Genomic DNA, 22,933 nt, shown 5'->3' on the forward strand with positions numbered 1-22,933 from the left:
GTCATAAACCACTAGGATAAAAAAAACCTAGAAAGCGTTAACTGACTTCGAACGTCCTGGTCAAAGGGAGATAATCAGGGAGCCAGTATGTCACAATTACTGTTCCCTTCATCCAAGATGGCAGCTCCCATCTACTAGCGCATGATTTGACATCAGAGTAACAGTTTCAAAGTATATAGAAGTGGTATTCGGACAAGATTTCGACCATTATTCATCAGGAGTCATCATGTCGGAAACATGGGACGCGATTCAAGCAATAAAGAACAAGCAGAGCAGCATGAGAGCTCGCATGCGGGAGAGAAAACGCCAAAGACAAGATCTGGCTGCGGAGATAAAGAATGGTGCGAATTAGTCTTAGATCGCTCTGACGTTACGTTCGGCAACATTTTGTTCGGCCAAGGATGACCCGAAACCAACGTCAGAGCGCCCTCCATTTAAAAACCTGATGCAGTTACCAGTCCTTGTCAAATATGTCGCGGCTGTCAGTACATGCGCTCACGTGGAGCATCACTAATGAATCTCGGACCTATGCGCTAATGTCAGAGCAATCTCGGACTAGGTGCGAATGCTGTCATTTGGCACTGTAACTTGTCTGCTCAAGAGGTGTAACTTTTGCCCACAGCAGGGTGTAACTAAACATGTGCACCTGCCGGCCTCATTATGTGAACAATAATAAACAGTTGAAAAATCTCTCAGCTTTTAATTGTGAGTTGTTCAAGTACATTTATCATTAAGGTACTGTAGTAGACTGGAAATATTTGACTGCTCAACCTCTGATCATTGACCCTGGCATTTACAAAAGTGTCTGTGAACAGATTGCAGTATGAACACTCCACGAACCTCAGGTTGTTCAATTGTAAATAACATAACATCTCGTATCATCCCCCAGCCCTTCCCATTGCCAACCACAGTTTTGTTATTGTAATTCAATCAAGCATTCATTCCTCAGGAGAAAGCCATCAAGCTATTTGGCTCTGCCATACAATTAAACAAGTGAACTCATTTTTATGACATGACCATAAAAATGAGAAGTGGACATTTGATGTTTGTCTTTTGTGATGGTGCCAATGGAATAATAAGTCAGCAAACAATTTTGCTTTTCCCCACAAACATTACCATAGAGTGCTAACAGTTAAAAATTGGTGTGTTGAAAACACAGTCATTCAAACAGTGAAATAGTTTGTTTTGTTCTATCCTTTAATTGTTGTGGTATCCTTGAAATTGACACATTTCTGTATGCCTGACTGTTGGCCATGAACATACATTCACTAGTATGTTTACACTAAACTGACTTCATCATGAACAGACACATGTAGCAAATTATTCTACTAGATTGGAACTAAACAAACGTCTCCTGTCTTTCAGAGTCAAGTGGATCAACTTCAAAGAGCGAGACACCAGCATCTTCCCTGTCTAAGTCATCTCTGTCAATGACCTCTTCGCGGAGTGCAAGCCCTGCCCCACCACCATCGACCATGGCAACCAGCGAGCCTGAGGTGGTTAAGTCTGATGTAGAGGTGGAGAAGAAGTTGTTACTGGTGCTGTGTGATATCAGCTTGGACATACCTTCTAATGCCTCCGTACTAGCCACGGAGACATCTAAACTGTTATGTCGCCAGGTCAAACTCTCTGCTATTGAACATCTTTTGGAGAAATTTGCTGCTCAGCAACTGATTAGGTTGGTGCAATCACTAGTGGTAAATGCAAAGTTTGAAAGACGCTTCGTGCTGATATGTATACATGGAACTACATGTAGTTGAAAAACGAATGTGTTGAGTGTGTCTTGTGGCCATTTTACCAAAATTGTGGTTTAGGCTGGTGATATAGAGTTCCAAAACATACATAGGCCCAGAGGCTAAAGAATGTACAGAATTTGAAGCAGGAAGTGAGATAGTTAGAGAAACCAGTTCCATCGAATGACTCGGACCTGGCGTATACAGTAATGACGTGACTAAAACAAGCATACATGTATCAGTAACCATGTGAGATTTAACACATGATAAAAGAAATCCAGCTATGGACAGCCTTTACAATGTTGATGTAAACTGTTCGTATATGTTGACATTGTCTTCAGTTATCTCCCTTGCTTTTAGCTTGACCTTTTCTAAACATGCATTGCCACAGTATGGCTGCTATATTGGCGATGTGGTGTAAAGCCGTAATCATACATTCTGAGTGAGCTGTTGACACATCGTCATTTTGAAAAACACTGGTAAATATTTGTTTCAGTATTATAACAAAAGAATCAGCAGATAAGAGCAGGATAACAGTCTCATCACTGGATCTCTCCAAGGTTAGTCTTTTACACAGAGTTCAATACTTTATCTAATTACCCTAAGTGACCTAAAATTTCGTCCACAAAAGTGCATTTTAGAGGCAAATAATTGCCACAAAATATTATTTTTGGTGCTGAAACTTATAATTTTCCAGTAAAATATCAACCCATCACCAAACCTGAAAACACCAGTCTAGAGTCAATAAAATAATGAATAATGGGCAAGTAAGTCATGGATGAAATTCATGGTGTTTTAGGGCAACTAATTTATTTATTAGCCTATCACTCCAAGGACTGTTTCTGTTGATTTTGTATATATTTATTTATGTCCTACCAAAGCTTGTTAACAGAGTGGTATAACCTCAATGTTTTCAGTGGTATATTTAGGAGAGATTATTTGTCCAACTTAAACTTTCTGTTTTTTTTCACATTGTTAATTTTCAGCTATCAGCAGTTTCAAATGATTTGGTAGGATCTAAATCTCTGGGCAAAGATGACTCCAAGAGAAGACGAGATAGGTAAATATATATTTGGAACAAAACAGAAGAAATGGTTCCATTTTAAATTTTGTTTACTATAAGGCTTTAGTATCACCTCATGATGAGAAAAAAATTATTTCAGATGAAAGCTCAGGAGGAGTAATTACACCAATTTTGCCAGTTGCCAGATGAATTTGCAAGTTGTATCCGGTGTACTGGATGCTGTAAAGTCATCTTTGTGCTCTTAGCATACATTTATGTAACTTATAAGCTTTAATGTTTTCGCTTTCGGTGGAATTTTTGTGCTCCCATATAATTTGATTACTTGTCAAACACTGTTTTAGGGTTTGCCATTTGAGGAGATGCACACTCAAGCACCCCTTCTCTGTTATTGGAAGAAAATTCTTTTGAGTAATTATGTATTTATTTTTTTTATACAGAGTGTAAAAAATGTATACTTTATACATGTATATGTATTGTATATGTTTGTATTTCTCAGTGATAAAGGTAGTGAAGACGGCCCAGCCTCCAAACTGTCCAAAGTCTCAGCCAGCACTACAGACACACCTGGTGACCTCATTGAGGTAACACATTAGCTGTGCTAGTTGAAGTCAGCGGACTCTTATTTGTTTGCTTTGTTTGGTGTTAATAAACAGAATATGTGTTGACCTCATTGGTCAAGTTACATTACAATTACATTACAATATGTATGCATGGGTGCATGTATATACATGTATGTATGCATGTATATATGTATGTATGCATGTATATATGTATGTATGCATGTATATATGTATGTATGCATGTGTGTATGTATGTATGTATGCATGAGTGTATGTATGTATGTATGTATGCATGTATGTATGTATGTATGTATGCATGTATGTATGTATGTATGCATGTATGTATGTATGTATGCATGTATGTATGTATAATTTGGGTTTTTTTTACTCTAATCTCTCCCTGCTGAGTGCCAAGTGAAGCAGCAACAAGTACAATTTTTAAAGTCTCTGGTATGACCGGACACGGGTTTCATCCCCAGTATTCTGATCTAGCGGTGGCCACTCTAACAGCTAGACTGTACATCACATTGGTAACCAAAAGCACAGACTGCTGTGAGGAAAAGTTCACAATTGCTTCAAAATGACTGTTCTGTCTGTATAGTAAATTTAATGTACTTCATTATCCCTGACTACTATCTTATATTCAAAATAACTGATTACTGTTATTCTTCAGCCTTCTCACATGTTTTCAGGCATATTCTGAATTATTCTGTGTAGATATATAAAATTACACTTTTTCTGAAGCCCTGAAATCGGCCAATCCAACCGATGTAGTTTTGTCTCCAAAATTAACTTTAAAATGTGTTTACGTTGCACTGAAAGTTGTTTCTTCACATGGGAAAAGGTTGAGGGGTTAGGGTAACACTGTTCAAATTGTCTAACAATATCCAGTAAAACGTTTGAAATAAAAGAAAATTGATTATAATTTAAACTCAACAAATAAACTATAAACATGTAAAAAGGCATTTTGATTAGTATTTTTGTCTTTGGAATAAGTATGTTGAATTTATGTTGAATTTACACTTGTTTCATTTCTACCTTTACAGAGTCTCTTGTCCATGCAGTCTGCCAAAGAAAGGGAAAACAAGAAATTAAGTGAAGAAATCCTGTCCTTGTTAAGTAAGCCGACTGCAAAGGTACACATACAATCTATGGACCAGCGTCCATTGAGTCAGTTACCTCCTAGGGAGATATCCTCATTTGCCACATTGCACTAATTGAATACTGACTTGATTGCCTTCTGCTCAGTTATTTATTAAGGTGGGAGAAAGCTTGTTGGAACAAAAGATGGCCAGTGGAGTCACTGCTGTTGTTTTATCTAAGCATTGTGTCATTTATTATCAAATTACTTGCATTTAAGGCAAATTGCGAAACATGTTTTTTACTTTTAGTCTGTCTGATCTATGGACCACACATAGTCTGTGAAACTGTAGAGTGCGGATATTTCCATTTTCAGAAGATTTTTAAGGGCTAAAGACAGACAGGTCAGCTTAACATTTAGACATTGTCCAAAATAGATTTGGCAAAGGTTGGTGGTTTACTTCAGATGCTCTGGGTTCTTCCACGCACAAAATGGACAATCATGATGGCCTTAAGTACTAATCAGATAAATAAAGTCAGTGCCTCTGCAGAATGCTCTAGTCCATAGTAAAGTTGAGCACTTCTGATCCAGAGGCTGTCTTGAGTGATGTGAGATCTGCACGATATCAACTACTGACATGGTGGTTTCTAAAGGTTCATGAAAAAATACTATAAAATGAAGAGTATACGAAGATATGTATGTAACGAAAATGAATGAAAAAGTTTCATATTTGAGGCATATTTTATATTTCTCAAAAACCCATTATTTTATGCATATTTCCCCCAATGGTGGTTAATGATGTCATTGAGGGGAATATGGGACCAGCTTAGCGCTCCAATTCAATCTTCTCACGCAGTGGTTTTGACACCTGTCATCATTGTCACCACCGCAGGCTTCCTAATTTCCAGACTGACTTCTGGGGCCTTAGAAATACTGGGGGCCTCTGTGGCTCAGTTGGATAGCACGCTAGCGCAGCGTAATGACCCAGGACCCTCTCACCAATGCGGTCGCTGTGAGTTCAAGTCCAGCTCATGCAGGCTTCCTCTCCAGCTGTACATGGGAAGGTCAGGCAGCAACCTGCGGATGGTCGTGGGTTTCCCGCGGGCTGTGCCTGGTTTCCTCCCACCATAATGCTGGCCGCCGTCATATAAGTGACGGCATAAAACACCAATCAGATAAATAAATAAATAAATAAACAGAAATACTGTAGTTTAAAGCCACTTTTGAAGGAGAAAGATGATAAGCTTTTTTGCACTTGTTAAGTCACCTTGTGTATACTCCATATTAAACAATAAAAACAAAGCCTTTCCTGTACCCTTTAAAGAGACGATTGATAGAATCAGGATGAGGTGTCATCATGATGGAGATAATGGCTTGTAAAATGGGGAATATTTCATGAAGGTACACCATGTTGTTCATCTCTTATTATGGGATATGTATGTATTTACTGAGTGATTGAATGAATGTTAATGCTATAATAATTTTGTGTACTGCATACTACAGCAGTAACATTTGCTGTTGGAGGAAAGTGTTGAGCCCAGTGGAAACCACTGCCCTTTATTAAGTATGGTGTTAAAATGGCTAATGTTTTCTCCATGACAGAGTTCCTCATTTTTATTTATGATGACAGTTCGATAGATGTTAAAAGGTGTTTGAGGTTTGTTGACATAAAAATAGGATGACATACTGTTAAGAAAAAAGTTGCGGCACCAAAAGGTATATTTTAAGAGATTTATTTGCCTCTAAACATGCATTTGGTAGGAATGTTAGATCATTTACCATACCTGGCAAATGCTGTGGTGGTTAGGTGTATCTGCTCCAGTGGTTGGACCACGATCAGCCCTCTAAACCTCTAACTTTAATATCCCTGTCAGTGACATCTGTATGGAGGGACATGTAGCAAAGCCTTAAAATGTATCACGATTTTTCAATGTTATTTTTTGTTTGTAGGAGCAGTCACTTGTTGAACAATTCAAATCACAAGGTATGTGTGAAAGAATTATTCTGAGATTAAATTTTTATTTGAATTAAAACCACATGCTGGTATCCTCTTCTAGAGTTTGTTTATAGAATTGAGTGTGTCTTTGTTTTGGATTGTTTGTTTTTTTATGATTTTTAGACAATACATTGAACATTTTGCTCTAACACCACATCTGACGTGATTTTTAGCAGTTGCGAAATGTCAGTAGTATTTGGAATGACTTTTGATATTCAGGTGGCCAGCTGCAGGAGTTCTGTCCATGTGGCACCAAAGAAGAATGCACGAGGATGAATGGAGCTCGGGTTCCCTGTAAAAAACTACACTTCCGAAAAATTATTCACAAACATACAGACGGTAGGCAGTGCCTTAAGACCATTTATTTGAATTTCTTTATTTTTGATGTTTGACATCTATCATTCATTTAAGTTCATGTCAGGGCCTCCGTGGCTCAGTTGGTTAGCGCGCTAGTGCAGCGCAATGACCCAGGAGTCTCTCACCAATGCGGTTGCTGTGAGTTCAAGTCCAGCTCATGCTGGCTTCCTCTCCGGCCGTACGTGGGAAGGTCTGCAGCAACCTGCGGATGGTCGTGGGTTTCCCGCGGGCTGTGCCTGGTTTCCACCCACCATAATGCTGACTACCGTTGTATATGTGAAATATTCTTGAGTACAGCGTTAAACACCAATGAAATAAATAAATAAATTAAGTTCATATCCTTGCCAAAGTGGTTATTAAATCTTTAACAGATTGATTTGTAAGATTTCATTGGGTGTTTTGATTGATTGTTGATACCTAATTCTTCAACCTTTTTCAACTGTCTCTGCGGCCGATATTTTGAAACATTCTAAGAGAAGTTTGGGGTGTAGAGCAATAATTTGCATTGTTTTATGAAGCTTACATCTTAAGTAACACAAAGAATCATTTTGAACTCATTTTCATCGTAATTGTATGCATGAATTACGCTGAAAACAGTGCTTTAGATGTTGAAAGGGTTGAGATTTACAGTAAATCGGAACATAAATATTTAATCAAACACATTTGAAAATATAAGAGAAAGTGCATGATTTTTAGGGGAAGATCATTCAACAGTGCCTTTTGGAAAAAGTTACTGGAGAGGTCAGAAATATATAGTTTGAAACATTCGGAGAGAAGTATGACTTGTAGAGAAATGATTCGCACAGGTTTATGATGCTTGCATATTTAGTGACCCAAATAAATAAATAGATAGTAAATTTTTAGCATTGTTTTCATCATAATTGTACCAGACATGCATAAATTCCAGTCGAAAAGGTTTACAGTGTATCTCCATTTTCGTCTGAATGACATTGCTAGAGTACAATATGCTGAATATGACTCTACTTTGACATTTCTTCTTTTAGAATCTCTGGGAGATTGCTCCTTTCTCAATACCTGCTTTCACATGGACACTTGTAAGGTGAGAGTTGTCTTCCCTTGTTGCATGAAATATCATGCTATATATATTAAAGCCCCCTTTTTTCTTTTTTTTTTTTCTGAACCTTTTTTGTACTCTGATCTTGCAGTAGTTAATAATCCTGTAAGTCAAGTTTATCAGCACCATCTCACTCTTCCTTCAGCCAAGGTGAGAATTATTGCTGGGCAGCACTTGTTATCAACATGGAGTGTACATCAGAAGCGCGAGAGTTCATCAGTAATTTGGTAGTTTGATGGTTTAATCAAACAAGACCTTATCTTTGATGATCAGTACATAATGCATATTTAGATGCACAACCACAAATCTACTTTTGGTTACAGTACGTACATTACGAGATAGATTACCCCGAACGACAAGTTGACGGGTCGTTACTGAGGCGCGAGGCAGCACTGGGAAGCAAGCTGACTGACTCAAACAAAGATGTGACTATGTACCCCTCCCAGGTAAGCAGCCGTTCCCAAATATTTGTTCTCTCTCTTTCTGTCTGCTCATCATCAGTATATCTCACAAAAGTTATCTAACCGAGGAGAACTTAAGAGCAATAAACAGCTAAAGTAGCTTTCACATTGTTGTGGGATAGGGAAGATATGACCAATGCACTGGCTGGGTGGGTCACACCACGACAGTTACTACCCTTTGAAGTTGTCCATTGTTGATTTCCAACAGTTTTTGTGTCTCAACATAAATCGAGAAATAATAAATCAAATCCTTGTGCAATGTTCAAAACTTGAATAACATTACATGTATATACATGTATGACCTTGACATAGTTGAAGTTTCAGCAATTATTGATTTATCGATAAAAGTTTTGGTATTATGTCTTTGATCGACTGTACATATAGGTGACTGTCAAACAGACCTGCTTATCGTTCTGTCATTCTGCAGGCATAATAGTTCCATGTGCTCACTTTTGCGACCGGCTAAAGTATAAACGACTACTTTTCCCAATCCTGTCAGCATTGTACAACAAAAATTTCTTTCTTACTAATTATGCTAAGAATTAGTGGCAATATTTGTTTTTCTTTTCAATCATAATTAGATTTGTACTGTAGCTTTACAGCCTTAAACCTCATATCTTCATTAAACTCGCATCTGTTTTCTTTGGGATATTTTGTTGAGAGTTTACCTCTGGTAGCCTCAAATATATGGATATGGTTCATTGTATTCATAAAATCATGACTTGTTGAATTGCGCACATTAAATCTGTCATCGTATCATTTTGTTTATATCAAGTACAGTTGTACTTGCCTGGGCTTCTATTTTAAAGGTTACAAAAAACACTTGGTTTTTATTTCTTAATATGGAATTCAAGATGTGGCTTAACATATAAAAGTACAAAAAGATCTTTTCAGCTTTCTCCTTGGGGCATAACCATTAGAATGGCTTTAAACTATAGTTTTCCTAATGGGATGGTCATTACAGAAATTAAGTAGCTTGCTGTGATGATGTCATTGGTGAAAACTGTCAAAACAACTTTGTTGGGAGAGGAGTGGTGGGTGGGTGGGTGTGGTTGGGGCGCTAAGATGGTCTCTCGTTCCCCGCATGTTAATCAATGACATCATTTCTGCTTATTCTCGCCTAGAGAATATGCATATTTATTTCCCTACAAACCATACACATTGTTTCATTTTACCTTTTCATATGATTAATGTTGGCTTGCACAACAACTCTGGCACTCATTAACAAAATACTGCCCAAAAAGCAAAAATCTTAAAAATAAGTACATTTTTCAGTTTTCAACGGCCTTTCTACTGAAGCTTGCATGTACATGGTACTTATATTCCATGTACTGAAGGGATATTGGCATCACAGTAGTGACATGGTGAACAACATGGTTAATGATGAGGTGGCAGTATGAACCAAACAGTTTCTCATAAAGATTTCATGTATAGTATACAAGTTCATTTTGAGGATAAGCATGTTCCTATTTAATCAGGCTTTAGCCATTTTCTGGTTTCCGTGGCAAACAAGTGGAAATAGCAAGATTTAATAACATGATCTTGATTTGAATACTGGATTGTGGTCATTTAGATTCCTATTTAAACCGGGGCGTTCAGCAGGAAGGGGATAGTGCAACAACTGGTTGACCCATATCAGTATAATGGCTCGGGAAGGGTGGCTTACTTGCCTTAGGTAAGGCATCTCAGTGAAGCAGCACTAGATAAAAGAGCGGTGGAAATCCATCCTGCAACAAGGAGGCACATTACATGCACTCTGAGGATTCCTTCGTGGTCATATGACTGAAAGATTGTTAAGTACGACGTTAAACCCCAAGCACTCACTGACTCACTCCTATTTAATAAATCCTATTTACCATGTGAGAAATCATCTGGTTTCATGCAGGGATTTTGAATTTGGCTTGCGGTTTCAAACAAGGATGAAGCACTGTCATATTAAAGTAGGACCAAGTCTCTCAAATTTCTGCTTTCTAAAGCAACCAGCTAGAAGTTAAAATTTTTTATTTTTTACACATACAAAATGTATTAAACTCACTTCTTCTTGAGTATTCTTTCATGATTAAAAGCATTTCCCAAGTGCAAACATTGGTGAGCTGTAGAGTTCCTCGCAACCCTTGTTTTTATGTGTCTTTGTAGTGGGTACAGTGTGACTTACGTTACTTTGACATGTCCGTGTTGGGCAAGTGTGCAGTAGTGATGGCTGACCCGCCCTGGGACATTCACATGGAACTCCCGTACGGTACAATGAGTGACGATGAAATGAGGAAGTTAGATGTGCCGGGGTTGCAAGATGATGGGTTCCTGTTTCTGTGGGTCACAGGAAGGTACGGTTCTCACAGGGTCATCCGTGCTGGCTAGTGGCTTAGTGCTCTGCAGTATGATTGTGGGCTCAATTCCACCAAGCCAGTTTTCACTTGTCTTAATATTTGTGGGTCTCTTTGTATCAAAAGTGAATACATGATTATTTTTGTCCTGTATGTTTGAAATTGGAATTTTGAGGTAACGCCTCACACTACATGTACAAATATGTCATGTCATTCTTAGTAGATCGTTAGTATTCAGAGTACTAAAAGAAATCAGATTCTTGACAATGAACAGTGAACAAGATGAATACCTTTCAACTCCAAGGGTCTGTTTTACGAAGCCCTTGTGAACTGCACCTTGGGTAACTTCCATGGCAACGTACAGTGCAGGGATACATCACAGTGGTAAAAATGCCCCTGGTAAACTTGTCAGATTATGTGTGCAGATGTATGCTGTGCACAACTGTGTTCCTGTTCAAATAGAAGTCATTGTTTTTGTATGTATTAAACTATCCAGTTAGTGCCTTAGACTATACTGAAGAGTTGTTGCCTTATAACAGCTGTGATTAAGGATAGTGCCGAAGTAAATTTACCTCCACTCCTCACCAGATACCTTACAAACCTTGTGACTTAAGGTATATAGAGTCAATGCTCATTGGCTGACAGGGGAGATAGGATCTCCTAGGTTAAATCCTCTGTTCATAGTCAGCTAATTAGCGATAATTATTTGTAGGCCACAACAAAATTCCATTTACTTCATGATATCTGTTTCGGCAGCAAAGAAAAAATTAAATAATTAAAATGAAATTAAATACTTTGCCTCAGAATGACAGACATTTTTGATGAATATTTCAAGCATTTTGAAGGAATATTTCAGATATTATGGAGGAATAATTTATAAAAGATGACCTGGAACCATGATTAATAAATCCTGATGAAGTGCACAATGGTTTTTGGCTAGTACATATGTAGTTTTGGCTGTACCGAAGACCAGTTTCCTTGTGCATTTGTTTATCGTGTTATGACTTAATTTAAAGTTCCATGGTTGCCCATAAACATTTTGTTGCCTTAGTTTGAGGTAGAAGATAGCCAGTCAGAAGCAAAACAAACTCAGAGGAGGTGTAGTAACAGTGCTGTCCACTTTTCTTGCAGAGCCATGGAATTGGGCAGGGAATGCTTGGAATTATGGGGGTACGTGTGCCGATCATTGCGAGTAAAATGAATTATGACTGCATCACTGTGTTAAAATGAATCATGACTGCATCACTGTGTTAAAATGAATCATGCCTGCATCACTATGTTAAAATGAATCATGACTGTATCACTGTGTTAAAATGAATCATGACTGTATCACTGTGTTAAAATGAATCATGACTGTATCACATGTTAAAATGAATCATGACTGCATCACTGTGTTAAAATGAATCATGACTGTGTTAAAATGAATCATGACTGCATCACTGTGTTTTACCAAATGTTTAACATGTCTTTATACTGATGGATTCATCCACCTTATAGGGCTACTTATGAGCTTTTTTTCTGAAGTTTGGTCATAGATTTTGTACCAGAAAAAATGTTGGCATCAAAACTATCATTTTGAGGCCTCCATCTTCTCCCTAAAGTGCATTTTTACATCCCAAACTTTTGGTTAAATATGGTTAATTTAAGAAGTAATTTCCTTAAGATTCGTTCATCCTGTAAAAGAGGCGATGAATAAATGTGGTTTTCTTGGCTAATGTTACGTATATTGTATCAAAGATTATGAACGCATATGTTTGCCCAGGTACAAAAGGGTAGATGAGTTGATATGGGTGAAGACCAATCAGCTTCAGCGAATCATCCGCACTGGAAGGACTGGCCATTGGCTCAATCACGGCAAGGAACACTGTCTGGTAAGACAATGGTCTCGGCATTGATACACCTTGAAGTATGAGTCTCTTGTCCAACATAATGAACAGTTAGTTCATCCAGGCATTCTTGATAGCAGTGAAAGTTTTCAGGCATGAGATTTGGCTTCTTTATGGAGGAATTGATACGAAAACTGCTTGAGAAAAATGTTAAGAATTTAATTCAGAAATGCTAGAAATGTCACAATTATGAGTATGATGTTCATTTTCCTCTTTTACATCCCAGTGTCTGTCTCACTCCTGAGTTTTGACCAGTCTGTGTGAAGAGGGTCTTCGCTAATTCATCAACCTTTGCACATATGAAAGAGCAACTTTCAGTTGCAGTTTATACACATTTTCAACTTGATTTTGGAGATAAAACCACATTGGTTGGATTGGCCAGTTTCAGGGCTTTCAGCCAGCACAGAATAATGCCTTCAGAATATGCTTGAATAAGCACCTTGCAAACATGTGAAAAGGTTGAATAATATATGCCTTGTCACGACGCTGAAATCATAACCAGAATTGCAGGTATACATTTGATCACAAATGAGAAAGTTCGATCACTGGGGATAACCACATTCACGCCTCGTTCTAATACTTGACCATAATCTGAGTAAAAGACTATGCCAAGTCCAACTTTGTCAGCATCAGCAGAGCAGTAAATAGCCAGTCAGACAGTTAAAACTGTTAGGGAAAATGCAGAATGATTTCTACCTGTGTAATAATTGTACAACATGCCAAATCACTTGACGTATACAAGCCCACGTGAATGGCAAATGCTATCCTGATATATCCTCAGGTATTAAAGGGAGTGCCCCTCAGACGCCGCAGGAAATTCAGAGTCAGTAATGTCAATCTTTCTGTTGATTAATCAACAATATACAGGTGTGATTTTGTGCTTTTTGAATGGGAGACACTGAGCTGATACTCTAGTTCTGTTCTACTGCCTTTCATGTTTATGTTTATTTTTTTAAAAATGATATGACAACACTTTTGAGTAATTTTAGATCAGTCACAACTTATAACCCGCATTTAACATGACTGCAATTCTGCTTAGGGAGTGTTTATGTTGGTACACGGACATTTAGTATAGAACCCTAATTGCTTGACATGAAGCCAGATTTCACCAACTATCCCAGTGTCGTTCTTGTTCTGGTTTCACTCTCTACGTTGTAGTATATTATATATAGATATTGATAGCTCATTTAAAAATCTGTCATCACAAATATGAAAAAAAAAACTTTATACTTCAATACTCCTATGTAAGTCTACAAAAAAAATTCCCTTGTTAAAAACAATCACTGATTATTCAGGACTCCACAAAGATAAACATCCAATACCAGTTCTTTTAGAGAGTAATCCTTGCTTAAAACAATGTCCAGATAACTAGATCTTGTCTTTAGAAATCCAGATCTGGATGGTTTGGCCGTGACATTTGTGTCACAAAGTCATCCAGTGGTCTGGACAAAGCCCACCCATAACCTCTAATCACCATTTCCGTATGAATGAAATATTCAAATGCCAATCACCTGTCTTACAAATAAACAAATTTATATGGATACATTTTAAATTGAAAGGTCTTCATGCATATTGATTTGTAGCAATGAAAGCAAAATGGCAGCCATTATGTTTCCCATAAACTAGTGACAGCTCCGTTGGACAACACATTTGGATAGTATCTCTTTTGTGTTTCATGGACGTATTTGTTGAACGGTGAGAATTCTGGGAGGACCTATGAGGACTGGTGTGTCAGTGATTAGCACCAGCTAAGCCTAGCCGTGAACAACAGGAAGCTCACTGTACACTCTGCACTAAGGCAATGAGATGTAGCGTTCCCACTTCCTCCACATCCACCCACATGAGCTCAGGGTGTCACCCCATGTTCTAGGCTTATGTTTCCTTGTTTTCAGGTGGGCGTAAAGGGGAACCCGAAAGGTGTGAACAATGGACTCGACTGTGACGTAATTGTAGCAGAGGTATGAGCCACAAGTTTTTCATCTTCCCTCTATTCTCACGACTCTCTCTTCTCCCTCTCTTCATCATGCGAGTATCTTGTAAGCCAGAAGTGTGGATATCTCTGCACTCATAGCTTGTATGATCTCAATGACTATCAGCAGTGGAAGATGCTGGCTTTGGAGTTTATTTCACTCCAACGACCATCATCTTTTCCACCAATGTTGTGTGCATATCTGTCTGTAAGAAAGTTTGTGTCAGTACCTTGCCAAAGGGTGATGTTTTATGCTGGGCACACCTGTTTCCACCACCCATAACACTGCTCTTTGAAGTAGTGAAATATTCTCTAGTATGGAGTTCAACCAAATCAAAATTTTAGGCAAAGAGGTTTGTACGGTCATGGCCATGTCTATGGCTGTTTTTGTCCCGGTTTTTACCAGTAAAAAGTTTTCAATAAATTTCTTTCATTCACAGATTTAAAAGCTTTCAGAAAGCACCATTTTAAGTTCCTTTATAACCTTTTAAAGATTGAGATCAAAATCTTCAGTTTTTGTCCAGATATGGCCCTGCAGCTACATAGTGACAAAGGGTGGTTGTTTTTCTCTGCCTGAGTTGAGCCTAATTAGACACCTAATCAAAAAGCATGTAGATCCTATATTGTGCAACATGTCGGGAGGTGGTAGATCCAGGGTCACTCCTTGGTCGGGTCACACCCAAGATCTTAAATAAGGAAGTTGTAACTTCCTGCCTTGGTGTTCAGCACGAAGGGGATAGTGCAACAACTGGTTGACCTGTATCAGTATAATGGCTTGGGCAGGGCGGCTTACTTGCCTTTGGTAAATCATCTCAATGAAGCAGCACTAGATAAACGAGCAGTGGGAATCCATCCTGGAACAAGGAGGCACACCCAAGATCTTAAATAAGGAAGTTGTAACTTCCTCCCTTGGCGTTCAGCATGAAGGGGATAGTGCAACAACTGGTTGACCTGTATCAGCATAATGGCTTGGGCAGGGCGGCTTACTTGCCTTTGGTAAATCATCTCAATGAAGCAGCACTAGATAAACGAGCAGTGGAAATCCATCCTGGAACAAGGAGGCACATTACATGCACTCTAAGGACTCCTCCGTCGTCATATGACTGAAAAATTGTTAAGTACCACGTTAAACCCCATGCACTCACTCACTCACTCACTTTATTGTGCGACGTGACAAGTTAATATTAATTACATTCCCCAACATTTCCAAACATCAAAGAAACAAAACTAAGCAAACCTTGACTTAAAACATCCAATCCGTAACTTCCGTCTTGGCATCACGCTGATCAATAAGTATTGCTTAATTAAGTCAAGTAGGTTGCTCTTGCACGTACGTTGGTACCGTACGAAGCATGTTACCAGTTACGGGCTTGCGGCTAGCTCAACTGCTTTGTGCGGTCACTGACAGCATGAAGCCCGAGATGAAGGCCTGCATGCTAAGATATTTCCGACACTTACTTGCCCCTGTCGCCAGATATTCGCGCGCCAAGTGTGCCATACAAACATGGGCAAAAGAGGTAGGTTTTTTTGTGTCTTCGCTGGAGAAGACTTTTTTATTTGCCATATAAAGTGATGAAGACTAGACGTTTTTGACTGGGCATAATTGTCAAAATTTTGATGGAAAATGAAAAATAAATAAACATATGAACGTAGAATTTTGCTGTTTATACTTCGTAGTTGCAAAATGCACATAAATCTGTCAGCGAGTATAAGTATTCCACCCTCGAGTTAAATATGTTGACCTACATATAGATTGCACGGCTTCGTGTTCATGACGTCATATAGTTTGTATACGTTTAAATTGTATGCGCTACCAACCTATCCTCCATGCGGTTGGAACAACCATACTGTACGGTGTGACATTGCTCTTGGACAGCAGTGTTGGGTCGTGTGAACAAATGTACTGCACATACGGTCCGATATATGCAGTCGGCGTCTCTGGCGTGCAGTACGCATTGGACAGATGGGTTACAATTGCTCATGTCTGTATACAAGTGAATGCATGAACATTTTTCAGGTAAATTTAATAGGATAAAGACGTAAATATAAATGAACAGGAGGAGACCTTTTCACGTGCTATTTGGAACTCTCTGATAAAGAAGAATGTCGCACTGACTTATCACCTTCGGAGAGAGCATCGATTATTTCTGCAGGTTTTCGAATATGCAGCTCCTTGCAGTGTTGAACTAATTGTCCAGTCACACAACTCGAAATCATTACGTTTGGTACGGATTGGATGATTCCGCCCTGCACGTAGACTCACGTACCTATTCGTTAGTAAAATTCAAGATAGGCCTATATTTGTGTTTTCTTCACGTATTAATTTTAGGCCTATATTACGACAGAGGCAGGGATATATATTTATATAGTTACACGCACGCGATTTTCCTTGGGTGTTTAATTGAATTCGTCCCATTTGGGCAGTTCGTGTCAGTTACTCCCCGTGACTTGGAGGTATTGACCTTAGCAGGGACTTACCTAGAGTCTACTTATTTATGAACAGAAAAATTAAGACAGTACAATACACATATATTACCAAGTGAAATACCATTACCTGTTTGACAGCATGCATAACCAAGACTGCTGTTTGAAACAACAAGAGCACAACGGGCATACCACATACCACATTTCAGAAGGCTAACATATACAAACTAATGTAGAATACAACTATACTTTGTCGAAAACAATCATCGGATACAGTAATTATGAAAATAATTATCCCACTGCCATTAAGCTTAAGCAAGTACAAGTTCAGATGATAGGGAAGATGTGTGGTAAGTTTCATGGAAATCAGGGCAGCAGTTTGGGAGGGGATGCATGGACAAAATCGTGCCTACACACAGACGGGGTGACCCCCCCCCCCCCCCCCCCCCCAACACACACACACTCCCCCCTATAACACTCAAACTTCGTTAAGTGGGATATAACAAGCCATATAATACAGTATGTGCCAAGAAAAGATTTCTAGGTTTTATTTCTAGTACCAGGAGGGAGTTGTTCTAGTACAATACAAGTGAGCTGACGGCATTGGCTATTGGATCCAGTTTCAGAAAACTTCAGCCATAAATACTTAGGTATTGTTTGAGTAAGGTTTTTTGAGTCCATGGTATACCTCTGAAATCGTATTTCACAATTTGACTTTTTGAATCTGCCCCACATGCTCTCCGGCCATACGTGGGAATGTCTGCCTGGAACCTGCGGATTGTCGAGGGTTTCGCTTCAGGCTCTGCCCAGTTTTCTCCCACCATAATGCTGGCCTCCGTCATATAAGTGAAATATTCAGTCATTACTTATTGGCGTATAACCAATTAAATAAACCAAATCAATTCAATAATAAATTCAATAATAAAAGAGAAACTGTGTTTTCTTCCTTTCGGTTTGCATGTAGGTGCGAGCCACAAGTCACAAACCAGATGAAATCTACGGCATTATTGAGCGGCTTTCACCGGGCACTCGGAAGGTGGAGCTCTTTGGCAGACCACATAATGTTCAGCCAAACTGGTGAGTGGACAAGAAGTTACAACATCAATCTCTAAAGTAGAAGAGTTGCACTCAAGTCACAGTCAAGTCATGCATAGGATGGCCAGGATCTGAAGTCAGGATATACATATTCATGTACTTTCCTGACTTCACATGCACGAGACTGGCCAAGTACTTGTCAGCCTGGTGTGTACACTGTGTCTGGGTGAGATGTTGTCTGATGTCTGACTGGACGAGGTGCCATGTCTGGTGTTAGTATACTGTGACTGGGCGAGGTGCCATGTCTGGTATTTGTGACGGTGAGGTGTCTTGCCTTGGGTCAGTATACTGTGGTGCGTGGGAAGGTCTGTCAGCACCTTCAAAATGGTCGTGGGTTTCCCCTGGGCTCTGCCCAGTTTCCTCCCACCATAATGCTGGCCGCTGTCGTGTAAGTGAAATATTCTTGAGTATGACATAAACCACCAATCAAATAAAATAAATAAATCAGTATACTGTGACTTGGTGAGATGTCATATCTGGTTTGTGTATACTGCTTCATTTCTGACTTCTTTTGGTATGGAGTTCTTATGATGCAACACTTTTAAGATGTGGGGATTGGGACTAGCCATTTGCTAGGAGATTCTCTAAGGACGTAAAACAAGTTATGCCAGAAGCAAACAAACAAACTGGTGGGTACGCAAGTTTGTACATGTACCAGGACAGAAAGCTGAATGGGAAATTGGCACGGATTGGCTGGTGTGTGAGAAGGAAAACAAAATTGTCATTTATTGGCTAATAAGTCAGAAGGATAACATATTAGTCGCTGATTGGTTGCTCTGTGAGAAGGAAACTTAATTTGTTACTTACTGGGTGAAAGGGAAACCAATTGGTCAGCTGTGGCTGATGTGACAAAGGATAAATAAAGTGGTTATTGATTGGCCGGTGTGTGAGAATGAAAACCAAATTGTTACTGATTGGCTGATGTGTGAGGAGGAAACCCATATTGTTACTGACTGGCCTGTAGGTGAACGAGAGATCAGATTGTCAGCTATGGCTGATGTGACAGAAGATAAATGAAATGGTTACTGATTGGCTGGTGTGTGAGGAGAAAAACCAAGTAGACCTTTCCGAACTGTGAATCAAGAACACACGTTTAGCCAGTTATAATCAATATTGTTGCAAATAGGTCAACAATATGTGCCACACATTGGTTACAAGTGTTTCATCTTTTGGGACGTCATGACTTCACAATTGCTTTATCCCCGAAATGGACTGAAAAGTAACGTTGACATGAGAAAGGGGTGGTGGGACATCAGATGTGGTGGAGCCATCCATTATCACTGACTGTCTCCTAGGTGAAAAGGAAACGAAATTGTCACTGGTTCGTTGTTGTGCGAGATGATTAGTTGTTACTATATTGGTTGGCATTTTTAACTTTTATGATAGCATTCAGGTTTATGGGTGGATGAAATTAAAATAATCACAGTTATTCAGTGTAAAAAAAATCAATGAAATTTTAACAATATTAATAGTAGAAAAAGAATTTCTTTCAGGATTACCCTAGGTAACCAGGTGGAAGGTGTGAAGCTACTAGACCCGGATATTGTCAAGTCCTTCAAGGAAAGGTACCCAGACGGCAACTGTATGGCTCCGCCAAAACATCGCTGAATGCCCTCTAGCTCTGTCTCTTCTGAAAACAAATCAACTACCACTGTAGGCTACCACTACACAAGGCTATGTGTCTTGAAGAGACTGTTCTGCTACCATTTCTCGGCTAATGGTAGATATAAACAACAAGCAGGTTGCAGTGTAACTAGCCAGGTGATGGCCTGAAACTGCCCTGGAGTCATGCATTTTGATAAAAAAAAAATTGTGATTTCGACCTGCTAGTTCACCGGAAGAGTCCTCATGGCAAAGTACCACTTGAGCCAGATCAGAAATGTTGGTGCACTATTTCCGGGACGCGATGGCGAAACATTAGTCCCAGATGTTTCCAGTATGGAATTCCTGAGAGGTGGCAATATGAGTGAATACTTCTAGCTCAGTGCCACGTTTGCAATATTCCAGCCATATTGTTGTGAGTGACACAATGAATATGTCATCGTTTGAACCACCCTGCTTATGGAGACACCGTTGTGAATGAATGAAAACATTATTGAAGGTGATGTTAAACCGCGGGCTTAATAACAAGCAGCATAGTGGCCCATTAGTGCAATTCTAACTTCTTAACATTTTAAGTTTTGACATTTCCATATCGGCACGACCAGAGTAGTAGAAATCTAAATTTATCTTACTGAAATGTATGCATTTATGTTATACTAGAAATTAAAATTAATTTCAGTGAGTATTAGACCATGTTCTGAATGAATAAAACACCATAGTGAATAAATTCAATAAATACAATACAGTGTAGATTTGTGGGATAGAGTTGTATATTGCAATTGATGACTTTTGTTGCGCTGAACCATGCATTGTTGTATATAAATTAAAATAAATTCGATTTAGTATTGGCATCTCTCACTTAAGTTGTCCCAGCATATAAAACCCAATACACCTGCCAGTGTCCAGCAAAATTTGTTGAAAAATTTGTGATGCCACAAACTTGATTATACCTTGTAAAGGTTATCCCAACTACCACAGAATGCAACACACCGCAGTGTAAAATACCGTTTTGTAAATGACCCAAAACTTCGCCCATGGCTCAGTGTCTCATTTTGCCTGATATTGAGATCTCTGTTAATATATGATAACAAAGGTCTTATGGGATATGCTCTACACGAAGGGAAGCAATTGCACCGATAGTAATATTTTACGACATAAATTGCCATGAAATTGCTCTCTGTTACGCAACGTTTTCGCCATTTGCTAAACCTGAGTAATTTGGAAGTCCAAAGGCTTGATTTAAGTTGTACCCATCTGAAATGGAGATTTTTTTTTATTTGATCAACAGTACAAAGCACGTCAAAACGTTCTTTTATCAATAGCCGACAGAATTCCTAGCTTGCTGGAAGTATTTATGATAGTACTGTACACCTGTTAATAAAAGCCGACCGTAGATATAATTTTGTGAATAATTTTGTTTCCTAAAACATACAAGTACGGGCTAAGACAAAATGACGTTACAGCAATGCTTTGAAAAAGGGGCATCAGTGTGTGGTACATTTCCTCAGTATGTTCACTTATCATCTGTAACATAGTTACTGGAAGCTGAGTAACTATGTTTATTGCGAACGCCATAGCAAAGCGACGTACAACAGTTTCTCTGTAGCGGAGCGTGTTCCGACGAAAGGGTTTATGAACCGGGTTGGTGTTTGACTGCTGTACAGAAACGCTATGGCAGGGCTCAGATATTAGTGTAGTTTTGCGCCCCTGTGTTTTGTTCATGAATGGAACGGTAACTTTACGATGTGTTGATCGCCTGCTGAGAGAGGGAGCAGTGCCGTCTCTGGGTTCTACATCAGCCACAATGCGTTTTAGGTCCGGCTTTAGAATGATTTCGTCCTGGACAAGACCGTTACGCCTGTGCAAAAAGCGTACATTTTCCGTCGATGGCCTGGTAACTCTGATCTGGACGGCAGGAGGCTGGGAAGCAACTACTCTGTTGATACCAGGTGGATTGAGGGCCCTTTCTGGTTTGGCCTCTTTAACATTGGGCTCACTTTGTACATTTTCATCAGCATGTACTTCTTTTTCCTTATCATCGTCATGTTCCGTAAAATTCGGATCAAGAAAGTCTTTGTTTTGATGGCTTCTCAACAGCTCCAACTTTTCCAGCAATGAAATGGGCGGATCAGATTTACAAATGGGAATGTCTGGAATGTCTGTAGAATCCTCCTTTTCTAGCGACGTGAAATTTCTTTCGTTTTGGCTCGACAAGATATCAAAGAGCGGAGCCGGACTCCTGAAGGAAACACTGCTTGGACTGCACCTTGTATGCTTTAATGGAGGTAAGCAAATGCTAGACGCTTCCGAATTAGATGACGTTTTTTTACTGAAGCGGCTTAAAGGCGACCAAGTGATGGGATGTAAACAGTCACTGAACGCAAACTGGCTTTCGGTGCTCCTCACGGACCACGTCGGAGAGGCCGAATCTTGATATTGTGTCGCACTATTTCCACTAGATCGAGAACCTACGCTAACATTGTCGTCGAATGTCCTTTCATCGAGTGATAGTTCATTTTTTTGTAACTCATTGTCAGGTAGGTCCGTGTGTTTAGAAATACTCCCAGACCTTTCATTTCCCTTGTCATGGTATTTGTCTGGGAGAATGGCGCCAGATTTTTTTGATGACAATAAAATCTCTTCATGAAGAATAGTTGGTGAATCTAGGGGGGTCATTTTATTACGTACTTCCGTAGTGTTAGCGTGTTTTCTTGGGTCTGGGTATTCGTCGTCTTTATTGCGAGATTTCAGAGTGAAGGCAAAAGGTTGTAAAAGTCTTTTCGCCAAGGAAGACGAAAGGGAGCGTGAGACTGTTCTGTAACCTCTACTGGTTGATGTTGACGCTTGACTGACATTATCCTGGCAGGATGTGCTGGAAAACGACAGTTTAGAAATACTTTCGGTGTCCGAGCTGTTCGTATGATTCACACTGGGATGGAACTTAAGACTTAGTCTCTCGATGATTTCATCCTCCGACTCGCTGTCGTCGTCTTCATTCTCTTCTTCCTCAATGATATCAAAGTTCTGCAGCTGTGACATCATGGGAATGTTTATCAAAGATATAGACATACGTTCTTCGGTTTGCTTGGCACTTGTGAAGCTCACGCTAGTTTTCTCTTCACATCCCGTTGATGCGCTCCACGCAGTTCGTGAGCGAGATGTGGAAAGTTCCGAGGAGACAGTAGAGCATGTGTCAAAAGATTTGAATCGTTCTTGTGTTGGCTTTTCCTCTATCCAGTTGTCTACGACAACCCTTGATGTGACCATACCACAGTCTTCTGTCTCTATCGGGCTGCTAATTACTGTGGTGCGACGTCCATTAGCAGTGACAAACTGAACAGCCAGG

At 39.4% G+C, this 22,933-nt stretch overlaps 1 protein-coding gene across 1 annotated transcript; it reads left to right on the forward strand.

Moving 5' to 3' along the window:
- Positions 1–134: 134 nt before the first annotated feature.
- LOC135475309 (N6-adenosine-methyltransferase subunit METTL3-like) lies at positions 135–20,968 on the forward strand. The gene is made up of 16 exons (XM_064755155.1): positions 135–341; positions 1,366–1,678; positions 2,230–2,293; positions 2,720–2,793; positions 3,254–3,338; positions 4,364–4,453; positions 6,349–6,382; positions 6,614–6,733; positions 7,756–7,811; positions 8,150–8,272; positions 10,424–10,611; positions 11,743–11,781; positions 12,374–12,482; positions 14,390–14,455; positions 17,855–17,967; positions 19,479–20,968. Exons 1-16 carry the CDS (start codon positions 227–229, stop codon positions 19,591–19,593), a joined length of 1,704 nt encoding a protein of 567 aa, XP_064611225.1. The 5' UTR covers positions 135–226; the 3' UTR covers positions 19,594–20,968.
- Positions 20,969–22,933: the final 1,965 nt, after the last annotated feature.

The sequence above is a fragment of the Liolophura sinensis genome, chromosome 9 (assembly GCF_032854445.1).
Source record: "Liolophura sinensis isolate JHLJ2023 chromosome 9, CUHK_Ljap_v2, whole genome shotgun sequence".
NCBI classification, from domain to species: domain Eukaryota; kingdom Metazoa; phylum Mollusca; class Polyplacophora; order Chitonida; family Chitonidae; genus Liolophura; species Liolophura sinensis.